The following is a 24,330-nucleotide window of genomic DNA, read 5'->3' on the forward strand; positions in this document are numbered from 1 at the left end:
AGGCGTATCAGAGACTAATCCCTCTCCAGGGTCATCTGCTGGGGGTCAGGCCTAAAAAGAGAAAGGTCACAGCAACATCCGGCTCAACGCATTAATGATGGGTTCATACTGTAGGTCTGCATTTGTGTGTGTTGGAGGGAGAGGAGTGTGTCTGCTGTGTGTTTTGATGACGTTCATTTATGTTCAGAACAATTCTGCTTATATCGTGAAAACAGAGCCGCTTTCATTTTCTACTGTTTTACAGGCTCTGCAGTCATGTTGTGAATCCTCAGCCTAAGTGCGTGTGTTTATTTGCTCAGGCTAAATGGTACCAGATGGAACAGTATTGATGATTGGCCTCTGATTACTACTATTGATCAGTGATTACAGTGACTAGGCTTTACTGTATACAGCTGAGCTGGGGCACAAACACACTGAGGGAGCTACTGTAGGCCACAGGGGACATGCTGCTGTGTGTGTGTATAGCAGTGTGTGTGACTGCTGAGCAAGGACAGGGATTAACACAAAACACATACACGTGCTAACACACACAAGTAAATGTATTCACAATGATGCACTGATACTGCATAGACAGACACCCATTATCACACACACTGACCAAAAACAGACACATTTGAGGTTCTTTGAATGAAAACTGATGCTAACAGCATCCACGCTTACTTCAGCTACTGTTGTTGTTTTCAAGCAAACAGTCACTTATCATACACTTAGCCTTATAACATGCCCGTAGCTCAATTGTAGCTGCCAGTCCTCATAGGACACAGGTCCAAACCACTGTGGTTCAGACACAAGCCCATAGCTCGAAGCCTGGCAAGATGGATTCTCACATGATCTCATAAGTCCAGCTGCCTTGCAAGGTTAAGATAACTGAACAAGCTTCAGAAAGCAATTCAATCGCAGGTCATAAAAGTCACAACCGGTACACTGATCTCACACATGCACATGGACATATATCAATAATTAAAAAAACAAATAAAAATGCCCCTTGAGAAAGGCATTTGTAACATTTGTCTGTCTCTTTCTCTGAACGTCTTGTGTATGTTTGTCTATTCCTGTGTGCATGTGACAGTTCTGGTTCTATGACATTGCTCTGCAGGACCCTGACTCTTGTATTGAGTTACATTTGCTTTTCACCGCCTCCAGATATGTCCCAAGTCCAAAATAGAAAGGGCTCTATTTGTAGTTTTTACGACCATTCTCATTATTTGTATCTGCAGCAGGACTGCCTTTGTCAAAAATCTGAAAATGACAGACTAAATATGAGTTGAGTAGTAGTAACAGAAGTAGTTTTCTAATGTGCAGCATCTGTTGACCTTTTTCACAAAGTTCTTGATGACACCTGATGCCAGACTGCCCACTGTAATAAAGCGTAAAGATGTGAAGAGTATGCTGCAAAAACTTTGCTTATTGGTTGTATTGATCTGCTAATAATGATGTTCTATATTGTCACATACGTAGACATAGTGTTTGAAGAGGAGAGCCAGTTTATGAAATGTGATAGATGTGGCCTAGGACTGACACAATGGCCAATGTGTGTGTTGAAAATAAATGCTCACCACAGTGTGAACGCCGTAAACTAATAAATCATGTAGATTTTAATTGAATGTTAGATGTTTATTAAATTGACCAGCTACTATTGATGTCTTCATCAAATGAAGTTATAAAGGACTCATTCAAGAAATTAATTTCACTTTTATCTTTTTGTGAGTTTCACCCATGACCGCGCTATATTACTTGTGACACATCAACAACCCCCCGTATTTACTGCTACAGTCAACTAACTGCTCTTTGGTTTGAGGTTCTTCATCTTAAGATGAGATGGAAATGAAAGGGAAGTCTGCTATTTGAAGATGGATTATAATTGTTTGGAAGCACACCCCTGGGGTATTTAGGTCATAAATAAGAGGGACAATAAGGGGCTGATGATGTGATTTAAGGTCGAAGGATGAAATGAACCAAATGGAAGGTTGTGATTAGGGAACTGCATATGGCCAATTTTCTTCAGGCAGAGGCCAAGTTGTGATTAAAGAATGGCTGTTTTGAATTTTAGCACTGAAATATTTCATCTTTTCAAATGAACCCCTTATAATTGGCTTTAAATCCAATTAGAAACCAGAGCTGTTTCCAACAGAAAGCAAAGATTCAATGAACTTCTCTATGAATGTCTTTCTTTTTTTCTAGTAAAACGGTTTTACTTTGTTCTGAGGATTTAATTTCTTATTATCATGATATTTATCATTTAACAATTAATAATTAGTCAGGAACTACATCGCTGACGGGATCTGTGTTGTGATTGGTTGAGACAAGGCATGCGTATGGTTGGCTGGGATCCAGTGTGATTGACAGCTCTACCTGGGTGGTAGGAGGCAGTGACAGCTCTGTCACTGTGGAAACAAACACTGCAAGCCAGTGAGCCAATCAGAGTTGAGTGAGAGCCCCGGGGACTCATCCAACACATGCTGAATGTTTCCTCAGGACCAGAACACACATAAACGCACATACACATAGACATACATATATTTTTTCTTCTATGTGCTATATTTTTTTGTTGGATATATGTTTTATTTGTGTGCGTGTGCATGTGTGCATTAATGTGTGTTGAGTTAATGTGTGTGTTCTCCGCGTGTGGTGTGGTCCTCTGTCGACACTGTCTCTGGGTCGTTGACGTAGTTGTCATGGGAGAGTGCTCTCTGGACCTGTGCGCACACATACACTCATGCACGCACACACACACACACACCGGGGGACAGGGGTCAGCTTGTATTAAAAGACCAAATAAACAAAGCTTTCCACACCACCAACCCACCGCAGACAAGACAAGCAGACAGAAATCGAAAACGCGACAGGAGGAAATGTGTGTATGTGTGGCGGTGGGAGGGTTGGAGAAGGAAATATCTTTCATTTCCTGGAGAAGCAGGTTGGATGAGTGTGTAGGGGGACTGTTCCTTACCTGGAGGACGTGAGGTCAACGACACCTGCACTGGTGAAGGAGTCTTGCAGAATCATTTTATAGCTTACCCGACCTTTGACTTGACGTGCAATAATGTCTTTACTTTAAGATGGCGTTATATCCGAGTGTGTGAATCTGGCATTAGGCTGCCTGCCAGGTCTTTTGGCTGTTGCACTGAGCTTCTATTCGCTCAGCTGTCCCACTTGTCTGATCACTCTGTAAGAGGCCTGACCTTGGAGCTAATGTGTGTTTTAAAGTTTGAGAGTGCTGATCAAGGGGTCTCTTACCCTCTGAGTGTTTTGTGGACACGGGAGAACAAGAAAACACAATTATACACACAATATGTAGATGTGTCGCTCTCATATTTATTAAACTGTTAAAACTGAGCTTATCCTCCTGTTCTCGAGCTCTAGACTGTGTCCTTTACTCTATCCCAGTCAGCCATCTTGTTCTCTTCCTCTTTTCCCTCTCTCCCTGTCTATTTATCTTTCTTTCTTTCTTTCTTCTTTCATTTTGCTTTCTTTATCACATCTCCTTTCAGCTCCTCTGTCTTTGCTCCTTTCTCTGTTTATTTCATTCTTTCTCCCTCTTTCTCTCTGTTTATGTCTCCTTCTCCCCTGTCTGTCATTTTTTCTCTGTCCGTCCTTCTCTCCGTCTCCTTCTCTCCCTCTCCAGCCGTCATAAATCGCTCTCTTGTTGGCTGTTGAAGTGTGAGGAATGGCAGATCTGATGGTTTCTCACAGCTGTTGCAGGCTTTCCCAGGTTCACCTCACTGCACTGCCCTCTGTGGTCCTGGCTTTCAGACCTGCAGGCAAAATATACAAAACATGAATAGGGTTTTAAACATTTGAACTGCTTTGATCTGTGCTTGATTTATATCACCGAAAAGACCAACAAGTGAGCACATCTTGTGCAATAATAAGATAAATCAGATCTTCTTTTTGAAACTATTAAAACACATATTCAAGCGTTGCTTCATCTGTTTTACTAATTCTAAAGTAAAAGTATAATGACATCCTTTTTGGCCACACTGTTATTGTTCAAACTGCACAGTGAAGCAATATTTGCCATTATAATGAGATAGTAAAAAATGCATTTGAATGCATGATTTGATTACTATGAATGATACCACAATTATTAACCCATGTTTGTACAATTTAGTTAACTCCATGTGGGCTCTAGGATGCGAGCATGCATAACATATTTGACGTGACTTGGGCAACAAGAAATACGAGCTACTATGCTGCTATGAGCAGTCAAAAACTGCTTTTCGCCACCTGTATGGGATGCATTTCACTAAATGTTTGAAAAAATTGTTCATGTTTAGATCTTTTCTTGATTGGAAAATGCATCATAGACTAAAACCGATAGCAGAACCGGTCTTTAATAATCTAACCCCGGGGCACCTAGCCTCATGTTAGCTTTGTCTAAAGTTTACAACACATTAGTCCATTAAACAGGGACTGTGAATCTTGTCTATATCTAACACTGAAATTGTGTAATAAAGGGATCTTTTCACAGTTAATATGAACAGCAAGAATAATTATAGTAACCAATAACTGTTTTAATATATACCAACTTGGAAACATGTGAACTTTAGGTATAATTTCTTTTGCAAAAGATACAAAATCGTATTTTAAAACCACTGGAGCGGGGCGTGATGAAGCAATGTCAGAAAATTTCTGTTTCGGAAAACAGAAAAAATAGAGTATGCTATTCCCTTGAGTAATATGAAACGTTTGCACAGTGCAAACAGATAACAGTTCTAATAAATGACCAATACATTAATACATTCCAACTACTTACAGCATGGAAATCCATCATAATGCTTCACTGAACCTACAAAATCAACAAAATCTGACATCCCGTCTATTTGTTTTTAACTTGAGTGTGAAAGAGGCTGCAGATGTTTGGAGTATTTTGATGGAAATAATATTCATAATTACACATGTGCACTGTAGCTGTACTCCTTTTGCTACAGTCAAACCTGCTATTTGATCTATGAGCTTTACTTTACTTGCATTACTTCCCTAATCGAATTATGACATTAGCAGGTGAAGATGGCCAGCACCAGTGTAAATATTGATTATAAATACTTGACTCCCTCATGCACCTTGTGCCTGGGAAAGTGACAGCTCTGTTGTTGTATGAAGACGCATTGTCCTGTGTCAGCACAGTCTCACAGCACATTGCCAAATATCCTCTTGTCATTCCCCACCTCTCAGCACAGACCTCCTACCCCCACTTACACACACACACACACACACCGCGGCCACACCACGTACACAGAGCACAGTGTGATCCAATGTCCGGTATGTGACCCGTCCAGCACCGCCAGTGCTACAGTGTGCTAACCTTTCTGCTAAGCTAAACTTTTAGAACCTCGATCATAAGGAAAACTAATCAGTTAAAAATAAACCAAAGATTAGAGTGTGCATGAAAGTGTGTGTGTGTGTGTAGGAGATTATGTGACTCTCACCTTGGGCTGTTCAGCAGCTTTCATGTGGCCTCAGCCATCACTCACACAGACTGAAGAGCGAGAGAGAGGATCAGATCATTATTATCACCTACAAGGATAAACAACTCGCGACTTCTCTTTTTCTCACCCCATCCTTCTTTCCCTCTCCCTCCCTCCTCACTTTCACTCCTTCTCTGCTCCCTCACCTCGCCTCCTCCATCTCCCCTCCTCTAATCTCTCCCTCCTCTTGCTCCTCTCTCTTTCTGTCTCTCTCCTCGCCCCCATCGAGCGAATAGTGATCATGTCTGGCATTTCATCGGCTCTTTGCACTTCTGTCCTCTATTAAGATTGATGGGCTGCTCGGCTATAAATGAGCATGCTAAGATTTGGACAGGGCCACGGTCAGGCAACATCCACACAAATACACACACACACACACACATACACACGTATACATATGTACACGCACCTTCCCTATTAGTAGCAGAATGTCAGAGCTGGGGCCCAGGAAGGGGCACTATTTTTGTTACATGGAAGCATACACAGAAGATATACACATACAAACACACCCACACAAGCTGCCATGACCCTGTCAGTCACCTCCAGCAGCGCCTGCTGTGGATCAGTAACCTGCACACTGCTGATCATGTCTTATATTGTATATTTTAGCAACAAGAGTTTAAGTTGCCGATCTTCAAAAACTTAAACTGGTGTTTTTAATTTGATGCTGTACTGTATGTGCTATGTTTGAGGTGTGTGCGAATGTGAGGATTTAATTCTAGAAATACATAATTGTGCATTAGATTTGTATTCAGCTTTAAAGAAAAAATCCATTTAAAAAAAAAAATAACTTGAATTGATGGCCATCATGTGACACTTTAGTTGACTTTGAATGAAGGTCTTCCAGTTCTGAATGACGAGCCAAAGTCCCGGGCTTGGTTTTCCATCCTGCTTGTCTAAAGTGAAACATTTTCTTTGAACCCTTCATAATTTGAACAAAGTTACAATTCATTTGTTAGCATTTAAAAAAACTGCTGCTCCCATGACAGTTAACTAGTCAGGCTGCATGGGTACGATGTGTCATAGTAACTGCTGGATAATGTTCAGTGACAGTGGTTTTACATCCAGTGACAACGTTTCTTTTTTAAATACTTACTTTCTATAATATCTGTGGTATGTTGAATTATAAAATATTGTCATTAAGGCAAATAAACTATTCAAGTATGTTAGGGCGAGGCTACTAAAGCACTTGTACTAATTACTAAAGCATTTGGTGTAAGTTGGGGAAAGATTGTGGCGATGGGTTATAAAAAAAAAAAAAGAAAAGAAAAAGAACATTAATCAGGTCTGTAGTGGGACACAAACTCTGGTCTGGGCCATCCATCACCTCCCCACCGTCACTTTCCGCTCTGCTACATACACTCTGTACACTACTTCCTGTATTGGCACTGAATGTTACTATTGGATGTAATGGTGGATGTAAATCCAAGGTATTCTGGGCTGACGGCCTGGTGGGGAAATGGAGTCTGTTAAGGGCCACTAAAAACAGAGATATTAAATATATAAAGATAAAATATTATTTCTTTTAAAATGTTTTATCCATGTATAGAGAAAATGATTGATCTGCATTACATACTGTTACTCTTACATACTTTTGTGTTCCAGGACTGAACTTTTAGTAATTTGTGTTATTACCAATGTCACTATGATTTTGTATTAATTTCACTTACAGTTAGAGCAGAAGTTTTGGTTTCATTTTGGTTCTCTTTATGAAAATTTTTCCCAGTTAACCCACCATGGGTGCTGTCATAGTGTTTAATAGGAGCTATAACATTATTTAGGATCTATTTAGTAGCTCTGGGATTCATCTTTTAATTACATAATCATCCATTTTCACACTGACTCGGTTTCACACTTTAAACTCTTCTCTTTTCTTTGGTGCCACTGTTTAGCAGGTGCTTAGGTCAAGTGTTAAAGTTCCCAAAAAATCCTCATGCCTTAAAACTGTCCGCCTAAGGCAGCTGTGAATAACTGTCCTGCATTTGGTTATGTGTTGGCCAGAGGCCCGATCAGGAACATTGCCACATATCATATGGCTAAAGATCTGATAGACATTTACAAGACATTGCAGAGCCTGTCCTTTCATTTTGGCTCGACACTCTGTCTATCTGAGATAAGCATGCAGTGTTATATACTAACTATGCAGTGTACATGTTAATTCACATAAGCGTGTGTGTGTGTGTTCCTGTTTGTCTGTATATCACTGCAGAGCTGGAGAGAGAGTCATTGGAGGTGCTCATGTCCTTTTTGTTGACATGGAAAGATTACAGGAAAATATTTTGTCATAATTATTTCTCAACACCTCCCTCATAGATCAAAGTTCATTGGGGTGTCTAATAGAGGGGTACTGAGAAACAAGTCCTGCAGAGCTGACCATAAATCAACTTAGCGGGGGGAGATTTGATGACAAAGATTTAACGGCTGTAAAGGACACCCTGAGCCTCAGATTCTTGCAACTGTCATCAAATACCCGCTAGGCCATTAACAGGTCACGCAGGAGTAGCTGAGCTGAGCCTGTAACATCATCAGCACACCCACCCTCCTCTTGTCACCAGCTGAAGGCCCCCCGGAGCACAGGTGCACTTCCTGGAACAGCAGCAGGGGCAGAAGAGTCTCTTTGCTCCAGTATTCAGTCCTGTCCTCTCTCCTCCATAAATCTTTGTCTCCTTAAATTGAGAGACACTACAACATGCGTTGAGGTGACCCCTAAAATGAAATCCTGAATTCTCAATAGAAATCTAACTGACTCAAGTGCTGACACACATTTTAAGATCATTACAAAACTGCTGTTTGGGAAACCTTTCAGTGGCCTTTTGTCTTCAAGAAACTTGAGGCTTTTTCTTTTATTGCAAGATAAGTTTGTCTAAACCGCTATTTGTAATTCTAATATGCTGCTCATCGGATACAAACGGACCTCTTTTTTGCTTCTGACAGTTGCAAGTTTTTGTGCCAAACCTTATTCTGTGCTCCAGGGAACTTTCTTGTCACTGCCCAACATGACCTCACCTGTGGACTCCCCAGTTCATATGCCTGGTCACGTACAGCAGGCCACAACTCCCCTCTGAGCACGGTCAACCACGTGGTCACGTCGTCGGCCCGTATGTTAATGCACACTTCAATCACACAGGACGCTAAAACCACATAACTGGCCTCTATGCAAATGCTAACTTCTGTGTTGTGAGTGTTCAGGGTAACCAATTCCCTGAGGAAAGAAAGGCAGTGGGTGTAGAGGAAAGATATGGTAAATAGGTTTATTCCACTTTCGCCAAGACTCACTGTTGGAGGATGCCAGACCATCATTCTGTACATGGGAAAACAATTTGAGGCCATGTTAATACAGTATACAGTAACAGTAACAGTTTTCTCAGCTTAGCAGCATCTGTCTTATGCTTTCATTACTTATTGTTCATATTTAATGTAACATACACCTAACCTAATCTCTTTTATTAATTTTTATGAAAACACTATTTTCTATCGTAGAACCATCTCTAGAATACAATATGATCATTTTATAGAAGGCTGCACTTGAGTCTATGTTGGTTAGTTGAGTTCATGTACCAAACTATAACTGTTTGCGTAAACACTGTGAGTGGAAAGGTCAGGAGTGCTTGTAGTTCCCTGTAGTATTCAGCACCAAGCAACAAGTGGAAAATGCAAGACTTCATATTTTAGCAATGCAAGCTGTGTGTGTGTGTGTGTGTGTGTGTGTGTGTGTGTGTGTGTGTGTGTGTGTGTGTGTGTGTGTGTGTGTGTGTGTGTGTGTGTGTGTGTGAGAGACCACCATCACATTTAGTGTTGTTATGACACACACCGTTAATAATAAAAAAACATAATATTTAGACCTAAAAGAACCAGTATACCCAGAATATTCTCGTTGTTGCTCATTCTCTCTCATTCATGCACTTTTTAATAGTATATGTCTATATTAATATGCCTAAGCTGGCAAGAATAGATACCCCCACACACGCAAACACACTGAAGAGTGATGTCGCTTAGATTTGATTTGAAGCCTCAGAGCGTTGGGGATATTCAGTGTCATGATGAACTGCTTTGGCAGCACTGCAAAGTGTATATTTATGTGTGGTTAATGTTAACAGTAAATCAAAGTAGTCTACTTTAGATAATAATAGACATTACAAGTAAAGATGATATCATAACCATCATGATCTGTATTACTGTGAAATAATGTGATGACTTTTATTAAAATGACTGAATTAAAATACCAGATGAAATGTAAAATAGCCAAATCATTTGGAATTACAAGTCAAATTTGACTTTCCTCTCTGAAAACTTTTCCTCTCTTCCAGACAGTATAAGTACTGACTGTTTTTATCAAAGTCAATAATATATTATCTACATTATTTTCTTCTTGTGCACATCAATCAATGCAAGTAAAGTTAAACCTTGATGAAGATTATTTGTTTTAGCAATCTACAGTGCCTATAGTGTCTTTTACCATGCCATACTTTTCCAACATCGGTAACAAATAACCATACATTTTAATAATGCTTTAGTAGACACAAGGGGGTATTGCAATATATCCCTTTCCTACATACATTAATATAAAAATAAAACATTAATGATAAACATTTTACATATTTTAAACATAAATATCCATCTATACATTTTCTATAACCGCTTATGTTTATCAGTGTCACGGGGGACTGGAGCTTATCCCAGCTGGCATTGGGCGAGGTGGGGAACATCCTGGACAAGTCGCCAGTTCATCACAGGGTTTAAATGAATATTTTGTTTCTTATCTTAAATAAAATCTGATTCTTTGTGGCATTTTGCCTTCCACAAAGTATTTCTTGTGTGAAAATGTTGCAAATGAACATAATTCTTGGAAAAATTGTTTGGATTGATGACACTTTGTTGCATGTCTGTTGTTTTGTGTGTCTGTCAACACTTAAGAGCAACACCATAATATTTGGAATGGATATTCATGGTCACCAGTGATTGACTCCTGTTAATTGTGTATTTTAGCTCTTGGTCTTTTAATTTTTAGATTTCCTCTACCACCTTCTCTCCCACCTATGATATTTCATGGCTGGGTTGACATGAAATGTGTTGTGAATGCTCCTTGTCCCCAGAGGATGAACCCCAGTGGCCTCCTGACATTTTCTGTATTGCCACATTCATGTCTGTACATAACCTTCAAAATGTACTTCACATGCTTCCTTGAAATTTGTTGATTTCAACCAAGAAGATTGTACTGTCCCTTGGCGTTGTTGTATTTCACTCGCATTTTATTTTCGGACATTTGGACATCTTCCTGTTGGGATTTAACAAAAAGAAGTCCTGAGCCACCCTGAAATGAACAGGTTTGCTTCAACGTTATACGAATCTTGAACACACACATACTGCTCCTACTCTCTACCTTCCCCCCTCCCTCCGCCCTCTCTGTCCTTCTCCTCCAGGCGGCAGATAGCGTGACAGATATGTCACGTCGGCACCTGGTCGTACACAAGTGTTAATGTCCCCACCTCAGCTGAGAATCACTAAACCACTGACACCATGCACAAGTGTGTCTGTGTGAATATATGAGTGTGTGTGTGTGTGCCTGAAATGTTCTGCAGCTTTAAATTCTATTTTAATCCATCTTTCCAGAATCAGAACTACTAGACAAGCTAGGTTTCAAAGGATTGACAAGGTGAATGATAGTTAGCTAGCATTGTGTATAAATATTTCTGTCAGCATTTGCCGGTGTGTGTTTCCTTGTGTGTGGTACGGATGCATCAGGCGGGGGTCCCGTCCCCTGTCACTCAAAAACAACAAGCCAATCATTCCTGGGTTTTAAAATAAGCTCTCCTCCCCCCTGCCGTCCTCTCTCACCTCCTGTCCCCCCCTCACATGTGCTCCTCTCGTCAGCACCTCTCACCTTCAGAGTGACAGGAGACAACTGAGGGGGGGGGGGGGGGTGAACAGAGGAGCTGAGGAGGAAACGGGTGACAGCAGGAAAGGGTCTTTTGGGATGAAAAATCAGTAAGTCAGTTCAAAACTGCAAACTTTCCTTGTATTTATACCTGGAGGAGAAAGTTAAGAACAAGTGCAGCTCCATAATATTGCTGCTTGTAACCTATCAAGACAGTTTCATTTCAGAAAAATCATTTGTATCACAAAATCCCAAAGTATAAGGGGCCACAATTTAGGGTGGTCTCATATGACTGAATCATGAGAGATAGCTAGCAGAAGTCCACTATAACCAGTGCTTTGTTGATTGTTTATCTTATTTGACTGATTTGAGCTCATTTGTATTGAGATAATGGGATTCTTTAAGCTCACACATTAGAAGAGATGAAGTGTATTGCACTTGTCTTGTTTTCTTTTTGAAATGTAATTTCAAGTTCGAGAGGGAAAAATGGGTTTGTTTTGTCTTGGAGTCTTTAGTCGGAGTGCTTGTGCAGGTGTTAAAATGGGTTTAAATTACAGCGAACAGCTTTCTGAAAAATCTTGGCAGCAGAGTAGTATGACTTTGGAGGAAAAGGGTGGGGGGGGTCAATTCTCAAGGATCTACATGAACTTTGAGACTGTGAGGTCACACACTCGCTGACAACTCAACCACCTGTTGCCACACACACACAAATGTGCGCACATACATACATACTCTCACACCCACATTCACCGCACACCCTGCCTTGTGTTGTATTAGTTTGCATGGCCATCGCACAATAAACAATTGCTTGGGCATGTATGTGTGCGCGTGCGTGCCTCAGAGTACTTCTTGCTCCCTGTCTCCTTTGGTATTTTTCATTTCTCTGGCATCCAAAGGCTGTGGAACAACCCCCGTCTTTGACTGCTTTATCACACACACACGCACACACACACACACAGACATACACAATACCACTAGCACACACATCAGTGAGAATACATAAGCATACAGTCCTCTGGTCTTTGTTTTCACAAGGAAATATTATATTGTAAGCATCGTAATTGCTTTAGTTAAAAAAAAAAAGGCAATAAAACACTGACAAACATGTAGGTTCACAATTGCCTTAATAAACAATACGAAATCAGTTAAATTAGTAAGATATTGATTACATATTAACATTGTGACATGAATAGATATACTTTATTCGGCTCAAAAGGGTCACAGAACATGTTAATGTCCTTGGCCAAAGGGCGTGCTGATATAGCGCGTGTTTGCAAAGAAAAGCTTTTCGGTCAAGTTCAGGGTTGGCTGTTGCGTACCTGACCCAGTCTAAAGAGCAGAAGCAGGTGCATTGGGGTTTTTAAGTGCGAAGGGTCACACAGCCCTTTATATACACATCTCTCCTCCCGCCCACCCCCCCCTCCCGCTATATACAGAATCATCATGTGCAGTTACGTCTGTGTCACACAAGAAAAGATGTACTTCAGCCTGACATCCAGACAGCTGCATCAAGTAAACGTCTGTCAAGCCAGACGTAGAATATGTAGATCAGTCCATCATCAATCCATCATTCTCCCACAGCTTTAACTGCGTCAGTCCCTAACTGTCACTGGGATATCTCCCGTAGCTCTCATCATGTGAATATGTGACAGGCTCCTGGTGTTGTGTGTAGAAGTGTTTTTTCTTTAAAAGTCTGAGTGGTGAGAAGGCCCTGCCTGTAGTGCATATTACTAGATAGACTTTAGCTACATGTTTGTTATTCCAAAGACTTGATCAAGACCACCACCAGACAAGGAACTCAATTGACAAGAGAAATTTAGTCAATATATCCCATAAAAACAAGTTAGAAAGTAGTGTTCAGTAACTCCATCCAAAGTAGGCAAGATCAAGGAGGCAATGTAGAATGCTGTGTGAGTATAATAGTTACTGCTTCAGGGCCTCCTGCCAGGAGTTGAAGTGCTTACTTTGAGTGCCTGGGCCAGCCCAGTTTCTGCCCAATCCATATTCAGTTCCAGTTCAGTCAGTGGGTTACATCGTTTAGACTCGTTATCCAAAGCCACAGGATGTTTCTCCCTTTGATAACCACTGCAGCTGCACATGCATGTCCTAGAGAACATACCTGAAAGATAAGAACTTGGTAGAAAATATTCCCTTCAGTTAAAGAAGCTTTAACAAGCTCTTTATTTTCACAGAGGCAATGGCTCAATCTGGCACTCCTCTCTGTTTGTCCACAATTCAGCCCGATGCTTATGCAGCACATGGATGATTAATTCGTAGAACGTTCTGAAAAGCAACTTACACCCATTCCAGGGTGTCATTTTGTTTTCATGACTACCCTAGATGTCTGGAGTCAAATTCAGCCCATGTGGGCAGTGACCTGTGAGGCCCCACCTCCTGCTTGGCTACCTGCCAGTCCTAAAGTCCGAGAGTCAAACAAGAAGCCTTGCTGTCCTCCACTGAGCACACCCAGACTGTCTGTTAGAGTCCCACTAGGAGACGAGCCAAGGAAGGGGCTCTGATGATTGGCAGTGGCAGCGGCGGCCATTTTATCGGGGCTGGCAGCGAGGCGTGGTGACGGAGGGAATGTGTAACCGTACAGGCTATAGGGTGGTGTGTGGAGGCGAAGCCCAGCGTAACCCTGTGTGGTGGGATTGGAAAGATAGCCAAGTTGAGAACCAGGGAGAGGCAGGGAACAGAATCCTTCACTTTCATATACCGATGGACCTCTGGGAGGAGGGAATGGCTCCGGGGGGTTGCTGTAACGATGGAGAGGGTGTGTGGGTCGGCTGCAGGTGTAATCAGGCGGGCTGAGAGGGCAAACCTGGAAGGGTGAGGAGCACGGGGAAGTGGAGAGAAGGTGAGATGACGCTCCGACCCCTCCATGAGCCCCAGGGACCCCTACAGAAACAGAAACAGAAAAACATTCAACCTAAATCCACTTAAGCACTGGTTACTGGTTTACATGTCTAATCCAATAAGCTGGATCTGTGCTAATCTTATTAGGCGAATCAAGTATCCGTGACATGACTGATCCACATAAAAATGCTATGTCTTTGTCAATGCCATAATAAAATTCAATGTTCCTACATTAATTCAGTCACAGCGGGCTGTTTGGGCCACAGGAATCCTTCGTTTAATGTTACCTTACATAAAATGATTGCAATGAGTTATACACAATGAGGTATAATGTTTTAACATTTTGGAAAAAGAGTCCATGGGTGTTGGATCACTACTCTGTATTGACAGATACGCTGAGTTGAAGTACCATAATCGGTATCAGGATATAAAATGTTGGATTGGGGCATCCCTGAAAATGACCTATGATTATGTTTCCTCTTGTGGCTGCACGAATAATGACGTATCATTCAAGCAAAACCTCTTTGGAAGGTTGGGGTGGGCAATTGGGTGTACACAGACTGTGACTGGGGACAGAGCCTTTTGCATAATATGTCCTACTTAACAGTCACTGTTTGTTTCTTGTAACGATGACTACGATCTTTTCCTAACCTTTTACCATGTACTTTTTTTTTTTTGCCTAAATCTAACCATACCCTTAAAGAGACCAGAAAACAGCGCTATTAATCTCTGACTAACTGACTTTGTCATTTTTGTTTGGACACTGACTTCTCAGGATCCAGGAAACTGTAAGGGTCAGTGAATGTTACCTTGCTTGGCCATGCCAGGGATGTCCTCAAATGTGAGTGTTCGCAGAGATGGACGCCAGAATGCATAAGACTCAACCAAAGCCTCCAGACCCATCCTGAAAAACACGTTAGCACACATTCATCAGCATGACTGACAAAACATCACAAGCTGAACGTCCTCGTCTTGCACCTTCTACAGTCACTGATACAGCTGCAGCCACTTTCTCCCAGCATGCCTTACTGGGTTGTACATTACGGCAACCACCTGGCGGCCATCTTAGTCACCCGTGGGGCCTCTCTCGCCGTCTCCATGGAGACCGCAGGTAATGAGGGGCATAAACGCCACATTGCGATTGGCTGCTGCCAGTCGGGTGCTCGGAGGTAATTGCTTTCACACGGCTTTTACGGGCGAATCAGGACGAAGGAGCAGGAAGCCGCAGCAAGGATTTATGAGGTGGGACTCCCCCTTCCCCCCAATCTGCGTCTCCCTCCTCCTCTAGGTGGGGCAGAGGGTTGCTGTGGCGGGGTAATGCGAGTGCTCTGTTACCCCTCGTTAGCGTGAGGATAAAAGTCCTCCCCCCCGCGGGGTTGTAGCCACGGTGATAATTTAGACAAGCTGCCCGGAGCGGTTCTGTGTGCTCCAAAGCAGCCTATCAGAGCAGAAGTTTATTTAGCAAACTGCTTAACTCTTCCTGTAATATTTAAAGGGAGTTTTTTTTCAGCCTTCCTGAGTTTAACTTTTATAGGGTCAGCTGTCAGGGTTATCCAGTTTGCCGTACTCTACCTTCCTCCCTCTCAAATTTTCTGTCTCACACGTTCCTTCTCCTCCTCTCTCTCCCCCGCTCTCCCCCTTTCTCTCCCCTCCTCTCTAATGATTTCTGTGAGGCCTCAGGGGAGTGGCTGTTTGGAGACTGTTGGAGTTTTACTGCTGTGTTGTTTTAATGCTGTGTTTATATATGTTTAGAAATGTGTTTATACAGATTTTCTTCAGGAGACTCTTGACTTTTATTATTTTGCTGTTGATGTTTATGTTCCCGAGGCTGGCTGGAATCTGACGCTCCATTTAGGTTTGCATCCGAGGTTAGATTTTTCCCTCTCAAAGCATGTGCCTGTAACTATGCAATTGCTGGAATTAATGTGCCTTTAAAGTTAGCACATTCAAATGAAAACGCATCACCAATTAATATGGTGAAATCATTATAATATGTGCCACGTCTGCTCAGTTTAGGACAGATTTAATGGGAGGCTGTTGCACATTTTCCATTAGAAAAAAATAAATAAATACATAGCTTTGCTCCCCATAAAATCAGACTGAAATAACCGTGACAAAAACCACAACCAAGCCAAAATATAATGCAGTCATGCATCCCACATTACCCCTAATGCACTAGATAATGTGAAAATCTCTGTGGTTGAAATGAACTCACCGGTTTCTGCCAGAGTCTCTGAAGCCTTTGGCAAATGGGTTTCTGTCAATTTTCAGCCTTGTAATCTGCAAAGTAAAATAAGACTCTAATTATTTTCAAAAATTTTGTTATTACAAAGTCCATGATAACATATACCGTATAATGGCAGATTTTTTCCTGCCAAAATCATTTTCTTTCTCTGTAATCTTTCAATCAGATCTATAAATAAATGTGCATCGTTAACTGCTAATTGTGCTGCTTTTATGCTTTGAATATGTGTGGGAAATCATGTATGTACTTGTGTGTTTCCTTGCACATATATGTGAATTTGTGTAAGTGTGTATGCGCACGCATGTTCGTTAATGTCTGTGGGGCTGCCATGGGGCTGCCCAGGCTGTGGGTGGTGTTTAAGGCCCAGCTCTGTGACCCGCATCCAAAGAGACTTTTATAGGCATCACCACCATGTTCTAACTTCAGCCAGCCAACCAGCTAACATCTTACTTCAAAGCTCACATTGACTGATCCAGTGCTCAAATCCAGAAAAAACTGTAGTGTTTGCGCATTGACGACACCATTCAGAAAATATGAGACACCCAAGCAATGCAGAAATGTACTGTAAAAGTTTTTTTTTTTTTAATCAAGTAGTGTTATTTCTTGATAATCAGTCCAATAATCATTTTACTTGGTAGAACAGGACCTGTGTCAGTCTGTTTTGCAAAACACATTCATGCATAGGTAAATCCATGCACTTAAAAATGAACCTGCCTTTATAACACAAACAAGACCACAATGTGAAATATAAAACTTAAATAAATAAAAGTTAATATAAATAAATATATATAATATATATATAATATATATAATATATATATCGATATATATATATATATAAGTTATATATATATAATATATATGTTTCTAATCTGGCTTGTTTACATCTTATAGTCCTGTTCTGTCTGGAATGTGTAACTGAAGATATCATACTGCAGTATGACCTGCAGAAATGTATTTGAAATCTTTATCAGTCATCGCTCTCTAGTAACTCCAAACAGTGCAAAACTACAAAACAAACAATAATATCTGTTGGCAACAGTGAAGTCAGTGTAGCGGTTGCATGCTAGAAACGTGGGTTTCTTGTCCATAGTGGCTATTTTCAGCCTGTTTGGTGGTGTTGGTTATAAAAGGAAATGTGGTTGTGTGGAGGACAGCTGGGCTACCTGCTGATTCTGATATGCTGTGACGGTGGTGAACACAGTCTCAGGGAAGGAGAAGGTGCGGGTGCCTTCCCCAGCAGGGACTGCTCTCACTGGGGATAACTCCTCTCCACACTCTTTGCGGATTACATGGACCCGCGGCTGGTACTTGTGCATGGAGTGTAGAATGATCTGAGCAGGGAGGAAAAAATATTCTCTCAGGCTTAAATGACATAACAGCAGTTTCATATTATTAAGGGCTATAAAACATTATTGTGGGGTAATGACCATCCATAGATAAAGGCACCTGCATAAACATCATGTTTTTATATTGCAGTCATACCTCTTGTAATTATTACAAAATGCAGCAGAAATGCAGGCTTTTATTTTCTTATAAATTTGACTTTTTGGTATATTGTAAAATGACTCTAAATAAAAAAAAAATGTAATTACACTGTCCAATTAAAGTGAGATAAAATAACAATAAAGGGGCCACAGTGAGGTAAGTATACCTATGAGCATCACAGTTATATAATTATACCACAGAAATATTTTTACACACTCTTTGTTAGGGCACTTACATGTCCCTGGTCGTCCAGTTCGTTGTTGGTCAGTTTAAGTTTGTCGAAGCTGACCACCTGACGCATCCACGTCTCTCCTGAGGCCGGGGAGTCCGGGTGGATGTACACTCTAGGCGGCACAGGAGAGTCCGCGTTCCCCGCTACCATCCACTTGGAGCTGTGGTACACGTACCTTCACAATTCAGACACACAGGGTGGCAGATGAACACAATGGACTAAGTCAGCATTTTTCCCGTCCTGCTATGAACTAACGCTTCACATGCACCACGGCTGAAATGACCAGAAAAAGACTTTAGACTATTTTAAATTATTATTTTAAACCCTAGAGAGGGGCATGTTTGAATAGCAGTCACGTGAATATAAAATAATCCATCAAACCTGTTTTTCATATTTTACTCAGAATTGTGTCTTATTGTTCTTCTTTCCACTGACTGCAGATTATCTTTGCATATTTTAGCTACTCTTCCTGAAGGAAAGTTATATTCAATATTTTTTGAACAAATACCGCAGATCAAACACATTTCCCTGTGCGCTACACGAAGATGTTAAACAAAGCGTCTGCCAACTCAAATGTTGAGTTTGCTTTTAAAGCAGGCTTAAAGCTTTTTTTTAGATACATGCAATTAAATATGTTAGAGTTTTTAAATGCATGTGGTAGGCTATAGGTCTAATGGCCTTCAGCTAGAAACTAATTAGTTCCTCATCTGGTTGAAGGTGCGTTCATCACCTGCTGTTCTCAGCGTTTGGTTAAAAACCTCCAGCCTCTCCTTCCTGTACAGCGCGTTGTCGCCTGTAACTCTTTAACTGTCCGCATATGTGAGCATGTGAACATTTGACTGTAAGACTTCTTGCGATATCTTGTCAGACTGGCCGAATAACAGGTCCTCTAGGATGTCACTCATCACTCCACCGCGCCGCTAAAACTGTGTTCACATATAAACGGCTTCTGAAAGTTTGAAATGATAGACCCACAGTGTATAGCGTGCAAAGACTTGGCTGTGTTTACGCCGTTGCAATAACACGTTGTTTTCTTCTACAATATAACGACATTTGCTGGTTTGACCTTCCAGGGTGGAGAGGTTAGGCATCCAAAAGGCCCTTTCCAAAAGGGGACGGTCAAAACCGCCGTGACACAGCACCGGTGCCAAGCGCCATTTGTGGAGACAGAACTGGGGTTGCACAATTACAAAATCTTGTGTTGTTCCATGAACAGCGTTGAGTCTAAATTAAGCTTACATGCTAACGAAAATCCTGTAATATTCACGTCTCTATAGGACATGCGTGTGAGCATATAAGGCCCCTAATATGATCTACTTCTTCTATATTTACAGCCCCGGTATCACTCAGATTCCTTTCTCTTTGGGGAAATATACTTTTAAAATTCATAAAACAATCACGAGGTTGCATGGCCTCGCATTGCGCACTTTGATTGCGCGCGCGCGCGTGTGTGTGCGCGTGTGCACTGTGCGTCTTACCTGTATCGTTTGTTGTCCACGGGGATTATATCCATGGCAATGTAATACTGCTGATGTGGGTCCAAGCCCGTAATCTTGACACGCATAGCGGGGAACATCCGCCTAACAGGAAAACCAAATAAATCATCTGCATAGGAGATTTCAGCCCAGACCACATGGATTTACAACGCAGAGACATTATTACTGGATAATAATTATTATATTAATAACGGCAGCTTAATAAAAAAAATAAGTACAAGTAAGACAGACAATTCTGTTTAGGCAGTCGTCTTGTTAGTTCTACCAAGTCAGCTGATCCCTTCAAAAAATATCACTGTTTTATAAGATGATTCGTTATAACTCTTATCTCACTATTTACTCTTTTATATTAAATATTTAATGCATGTTTTTGTTATGTTATTAAAATATCTTTTTAAAAAATATATATATATTTATTGTATATATTTCTGCAGCAATCTCTGAGCACGTCTCTTTTTTTTTTTTTTCCCCTCCCAAATATCTAACTCCTGTCTTACCGTCCAGCCTTTGTAATGATCATTTCCGTGCCAATCTCGTGGAACCGTTTCCACAGGTCTGATCCCTGCAGGTCCACGCGGGTCTCCTCTCCGGTGCCGGTTACCGGCGCCGTGCACACAGCTGCGGGCTGCGGGCTCTCTAGCAGCGCGTCCTCGCTCTCTGCTGTACCGGAAAAAGGCGAGATTAACACGTTTTAATGGTAACACACCCATCCAAGGCGAGCATGATTCACTTACAAGGTGCTGCTCTTGAAGATATTTTGCACTCTGGCTCAGAAAAGACAAAATTTCTGAGTAGAAAATATTTAAAATGCTCACAAACATTACAACGGGAAGAAATCACTACTGCAGGTTTAACATATGACTTAGCCCTGTTATTAAGTATATTATTGCAATGGTCCCATCACATTGACTATTGTAATAATTAAATAAACTTACAGCAGCCCACGATATGCTCCACACTGAAAGCTATTTTATAGCTATTATTTTAAGGAGATTCAATTCAAATTAAGTAAACTAGTCACTCTTTAATACTGCTACATTCCGTGCAAGCTCTTAATTTGTAAGAATTTTATAGTTATGTCTCCTTAAACTAAGATCATATACACTCATTGGTACATTGTGATGCAGAAGTGTCAAGAATATTATTCACTCATGACTGAGCTCTAATTTTAGTCCCAACAGGAAGTGTATAATGACTCTCATGATGGAGTACCTGGGTTTAAATCTGTGTTTTAATATTGAGGATATGTTTAGAGGACTCCCTAGTGTTTATGTGTCTCACCGCTGTTGTTATTTGTGTTATTCAGGTCTCGCCAGGTGGTGGAAATTTATGGACATAAGACATGGGCCTAACAAGCCAAAGACAAATCCTCAGCCAAGTGCATTTTAAACTTACAGCCGATTTAAATCGTAATTTGTCAGGGCCAGTCGGTTTATGCTTTCTGCAGACCTCTGAGCATCCTTTCCGTGGCAGTTTCCCTGCCTTTATACGCTGCTAATTGGCGTGTTTATGATTGCAACACAACTCATAAAGCGTCTCACATTAGTCACACTCACACCACTCATATTTACTAGACCAGGGCCATGATATGATATCACATTTCCACTTTGTGGCTCTGACTAAAGCCTATCATTGTTTTTCTTTAGAACCTACATCTTTTGCGTTTTATTACTAAATTTCTCTCAGCAATGAGCAGAATAGAGCATGCATAATCCTGATCAAAACTATGCTGCTTCTCAGTGGAAAAAAAAAAGAAATGTCAACTTTAAGTTTTAATAAAATATCCATGGTTTATGGCTGACAGATGAAAATATTTGCTGAACAATCCACCAGTAAAAAGCTCATCATACTACTCATTTGGCAATGTTGACATTTTTTAAGAGCATACTTTATGTAGTGATTTCTTTTTATTAGTTATTTTATTGAGTTTTATGATTGTTATTATTATTATTATTGTCGTAGTTGCTATCTGTGTAGTCTTTATTAGTTGTTATTTAGGCCTACTTACGGGAACCGTCACTTGCACATTCTGCCTCACTGCCCCGGTCACTGGTGCACGCTCTGTCGGCCCGCGGCCCCGGGCTCCCGGTTATGTCAGAGACATCAGTTCCGTCCTCGTAGCCGGGGGACACAGCATCCTCTCCGGCCGTCCTGCGTCTCTTTTCCGCTCCGATTAGCGCCTCCACCGAGAATGCATGCGCTTTGACACTCAGCGCGCACGGGGACCGTCGCTTCTCTGCCATTTCTCTCGGTGTCGGGGCGCAGAAAGGAGACGGCGACGTTACGAGCTTGCAGGGAGCAAGAAAAGTTCAAAACGGACAGTCGCAAAAAGTGAATCCACGATGACAGTCCGGTGCTTTCGGTGAGACGGGTTGTCCGTCCTCGAGCCGGACCGCAGGAGAAACAGAGGGAGCCGGAACGAGCTGCAATAATGTCTCCGTTATCCGTGAGAGCCGTGCGGACTTTTGGAGAGTGTCAACAACCGGAGCTTAGAGGAGAGCCGGAGAAGGGGACCTGTCAATCACCACACAGAGCAACCAATCACGAGTAATCACAGCCCCCCGGAACTTTTCCCTGGTCCCGCCCGCTATGGGGGCCGCTCGTGCCGCCTTATGTGGTAAAAGTAAAGCTGGTGATTGAATCATGTCTTCAGGCGAAGGAGTGCGAGGAGCGTCTCTCTGGGGCATTGCGAGCATTTTCACACACCGGCCCGACATGCTTTGCATATCTGCCTATTAGTGCCTCCTGCACGGTGGCTGCTTGTGGCTCCCATCCTGGAAATGAACATTTCTTCCAGCGTGTACGAGTTCATCATTGTCTGAAAATGTAGTATGTGGTCATCATTACAACTGTGAGCAGGCAAAATAAATGTGGTTAGTCTTCTGGTACCCTTTATATATGGTCACTGACCCATAAAGAGAATATATGTTTATGTATTTTTTTTTTAATTTTTGTGCACTTCAAAAGACAAAATTTAATTTTGCATCTGAAACATGTTTGCGAGTATTATCAGCTCTTCAAACGTGTCCTGCAACATATCACTGAGCAACTGGACAGAAGAAACAATAACACAACAAAAGATCTGCTTCATAGCATTATTACAAGCTGTATTCAATAAACAGAAACATTATGCAGCTCTATGTAGTGAAATATTGGTAACAATATCTTTGACTCCAATGCGCAGACAAATTCCAGTCTTTGTTTTATTGCAACAGCACAAATGTGATGATGTACCATCATGTGAGAAGCTGTAACTGCACTGAGATAAACTGTATCACAACATAACATAATCTATAGGCAGCCACTTACAGGCAGCATAACGAACACATGCCTGAACAGAAGTGTAAATACATAAAAGATTTATCTGCTGTTTAATGATAACCTAATCAATCATCATTATAGACGGTTTGAAAATGTAAGTAATCAAATATTCCAACGTCTGCTTGAATTGATTATAGTCCGCAGTCATGTTTCAGATATTTAGATGTGATAGTTACTGGATGACAGAGGTGATTTAATCTGCATCCACTTTAAGTGAGTTGAGAGATGAGTTGGATTCCCGCTCCACGCGCGTTTGGAATTAGTCTTCCACACTTTCAAGGCCGCGTAAACGAGCGTGTGGTCACGCAGGGAATGCGTGTCGGTGTGGGTGCGTGTGGGGGCTCTAACATATGGAGGGGGAGAACCTGGCTATAAATAAACAGGGCAGCGAAGTCGCGCGTTTGTGCGCGTGTGCGGATTTTCCCAAACTGAAACCTGTATACAGAATCCAATGAACACACAAGTGACTGCAAATCAGCTTGATATGCAACATGAATATCCAATAATGGATATTTAATTTATTACTGACCCACAGATACCTATAATATATGTAAACAATAGCTTTATTAAACTGAAAAAGTTGTTCCCTACTTTTCCGCGCATGAACATCTTCACTGAATAATTAGATTAGATTTAGTGACATGTGATCAGTGACATTATTTTTAAAGTTCTGTTTCCTCCGCTAAAATCACTGCAAAGCTCCGAGGCCTCTCGTGGTTTGATGGTTAAATAAACAACACGTCGTCATCGTTTATTGGCATAAATTCAGTGTAAATGATTGGACGTCAAGGAGAAGGTCTGTGCCCGTATCCGTGTGGCTTATCAGATCAAAAGCCCTGTGTTTCACTCCCCGTGGGTATTTAAAAATGTGCTATTTCTTAATAACTCCGTGAGAATTAAATAGGTTCCGCTCTGTTTGAAATGGAGCTTAGTTTCGTTTCAACATAAACCCACATCCGCATGACTTACCTTAGCATTGGCATAAATAGCCTCTAAACTTTTACAACTAAAATATTTGCTGTTAAGCTTGTGAAGCCTGCGGACAATCAAAGACAGAGATATGCTCATCATAAGACAGATTTAGTACCTAATGGCACAGTGAAGATTCCTATTTTTCTCTCTATAAAAATTATGCGAACCCAAAACATATATTTAATATTTTAGTAAGATGGCATGTTTTTTGTTTGTATGTTTGTTTTGTTGTCGTTTTTAAACATAGAAATTATGACATTTTTTTATGACTAAGTTTAAACCGGTGTTACATTAAATGTGAAATGAGTTAAAAACACGCACTTAATGTGTCGTTAACAAAATAAAGATAAAATTAAGAACATTATTTACGCCCATGG

General features: G+C 41.2%; 2 protein-coding genes across 5 annotated transcripts in view; one reads left to right on the plus strand and one right to left on the minus strand.

Annotated features, from left to right (window-relative positions):
- Window positions 1-24,330, plus strand: part of LOC104930013 (hormonally up-regulated neu tumor-associated kinase homolog B) — a 104,352-nt gene that overhangs the window by 41,711 nt on the left and 38,311 nt on the right. The window lies entirely within an intron of this gene.
- Window positions 9,267-22,504, minus strand: tbx18 (T-box transcription factor 18). Of its 2 annotated transcripts, none has more exons than XM_027284538.1 (8): window positions 21,669-22,504; window positions 20,158-20,317; window positions 19,643-19,744; window positions 18,168-18,339; window positions 17,611-17,778; window positions 16,415-16,479; window positions 15,009-15,103; window positions 9,267-14,241 (listed from the first exon to the last, which is right to left on the minus strand). In XM_027284538.1, exons 1-8 carry the CDS (start codon window positions 21,901-21,903, stop codon window positions 13,700-13,702), a joined length of 1,539 nt encoding a protein of 512 aa, XP_027140339.1. In that variant the 5' UTR covers window positions 21,904-22,504; the 3' UTR covers window positions 9,267-13,699. The 2 variants fall into 2 exon arrangements, with proteins under 2 accessions (XP_027140339.1, XP_027140338.1); XM_027284537.1 differs by having other exon boundaries at window positions 20,158-20,320; window positions 21,669-22,503.

The sequence above is a fragment of the Larimichthys crocea genome, chromosome XI (genome assembly GCF_000972845.2).
Source record: "Larimichthys crocea isolate SSNF chromosome XI, L_crocea_2.0, whole genome shotgun sequence".
Classification (NCBI taxonomy): Eukaryota; Metazoa; Chordata; class Actinopteri; family Sciaenidae; genus Larimichthys; species Larimichthys crocea.

What these genes read in the sequence shown, in the direction of transcription:
- tbx18 (XM_027284537.1), bottom strand. Translation starts at nt 21,903, where the DNA reads ATGGCAGAGAAGCGACGGTCCCCGTGCGCGCTGAGTGTCAAAGCGCAT. An exon ending in GTGGACAACAAACGATACAG is followed by an intron (nt 18,340 to 19,642) that starts GTAAGACGCACA and finishes TGAATTGTGAAG; the next exon opens with GTACGTGTACCACAGCTCCA. An exon ending in CAGCATATCAGAATCAGCAG is followed by an intron (nt 16,480 to 17,610) that starts GTAGCCCAGCTG and finishes TTTACTTTGCAG; the next exon opens with ATTACAAGGCTGAAAATTGA.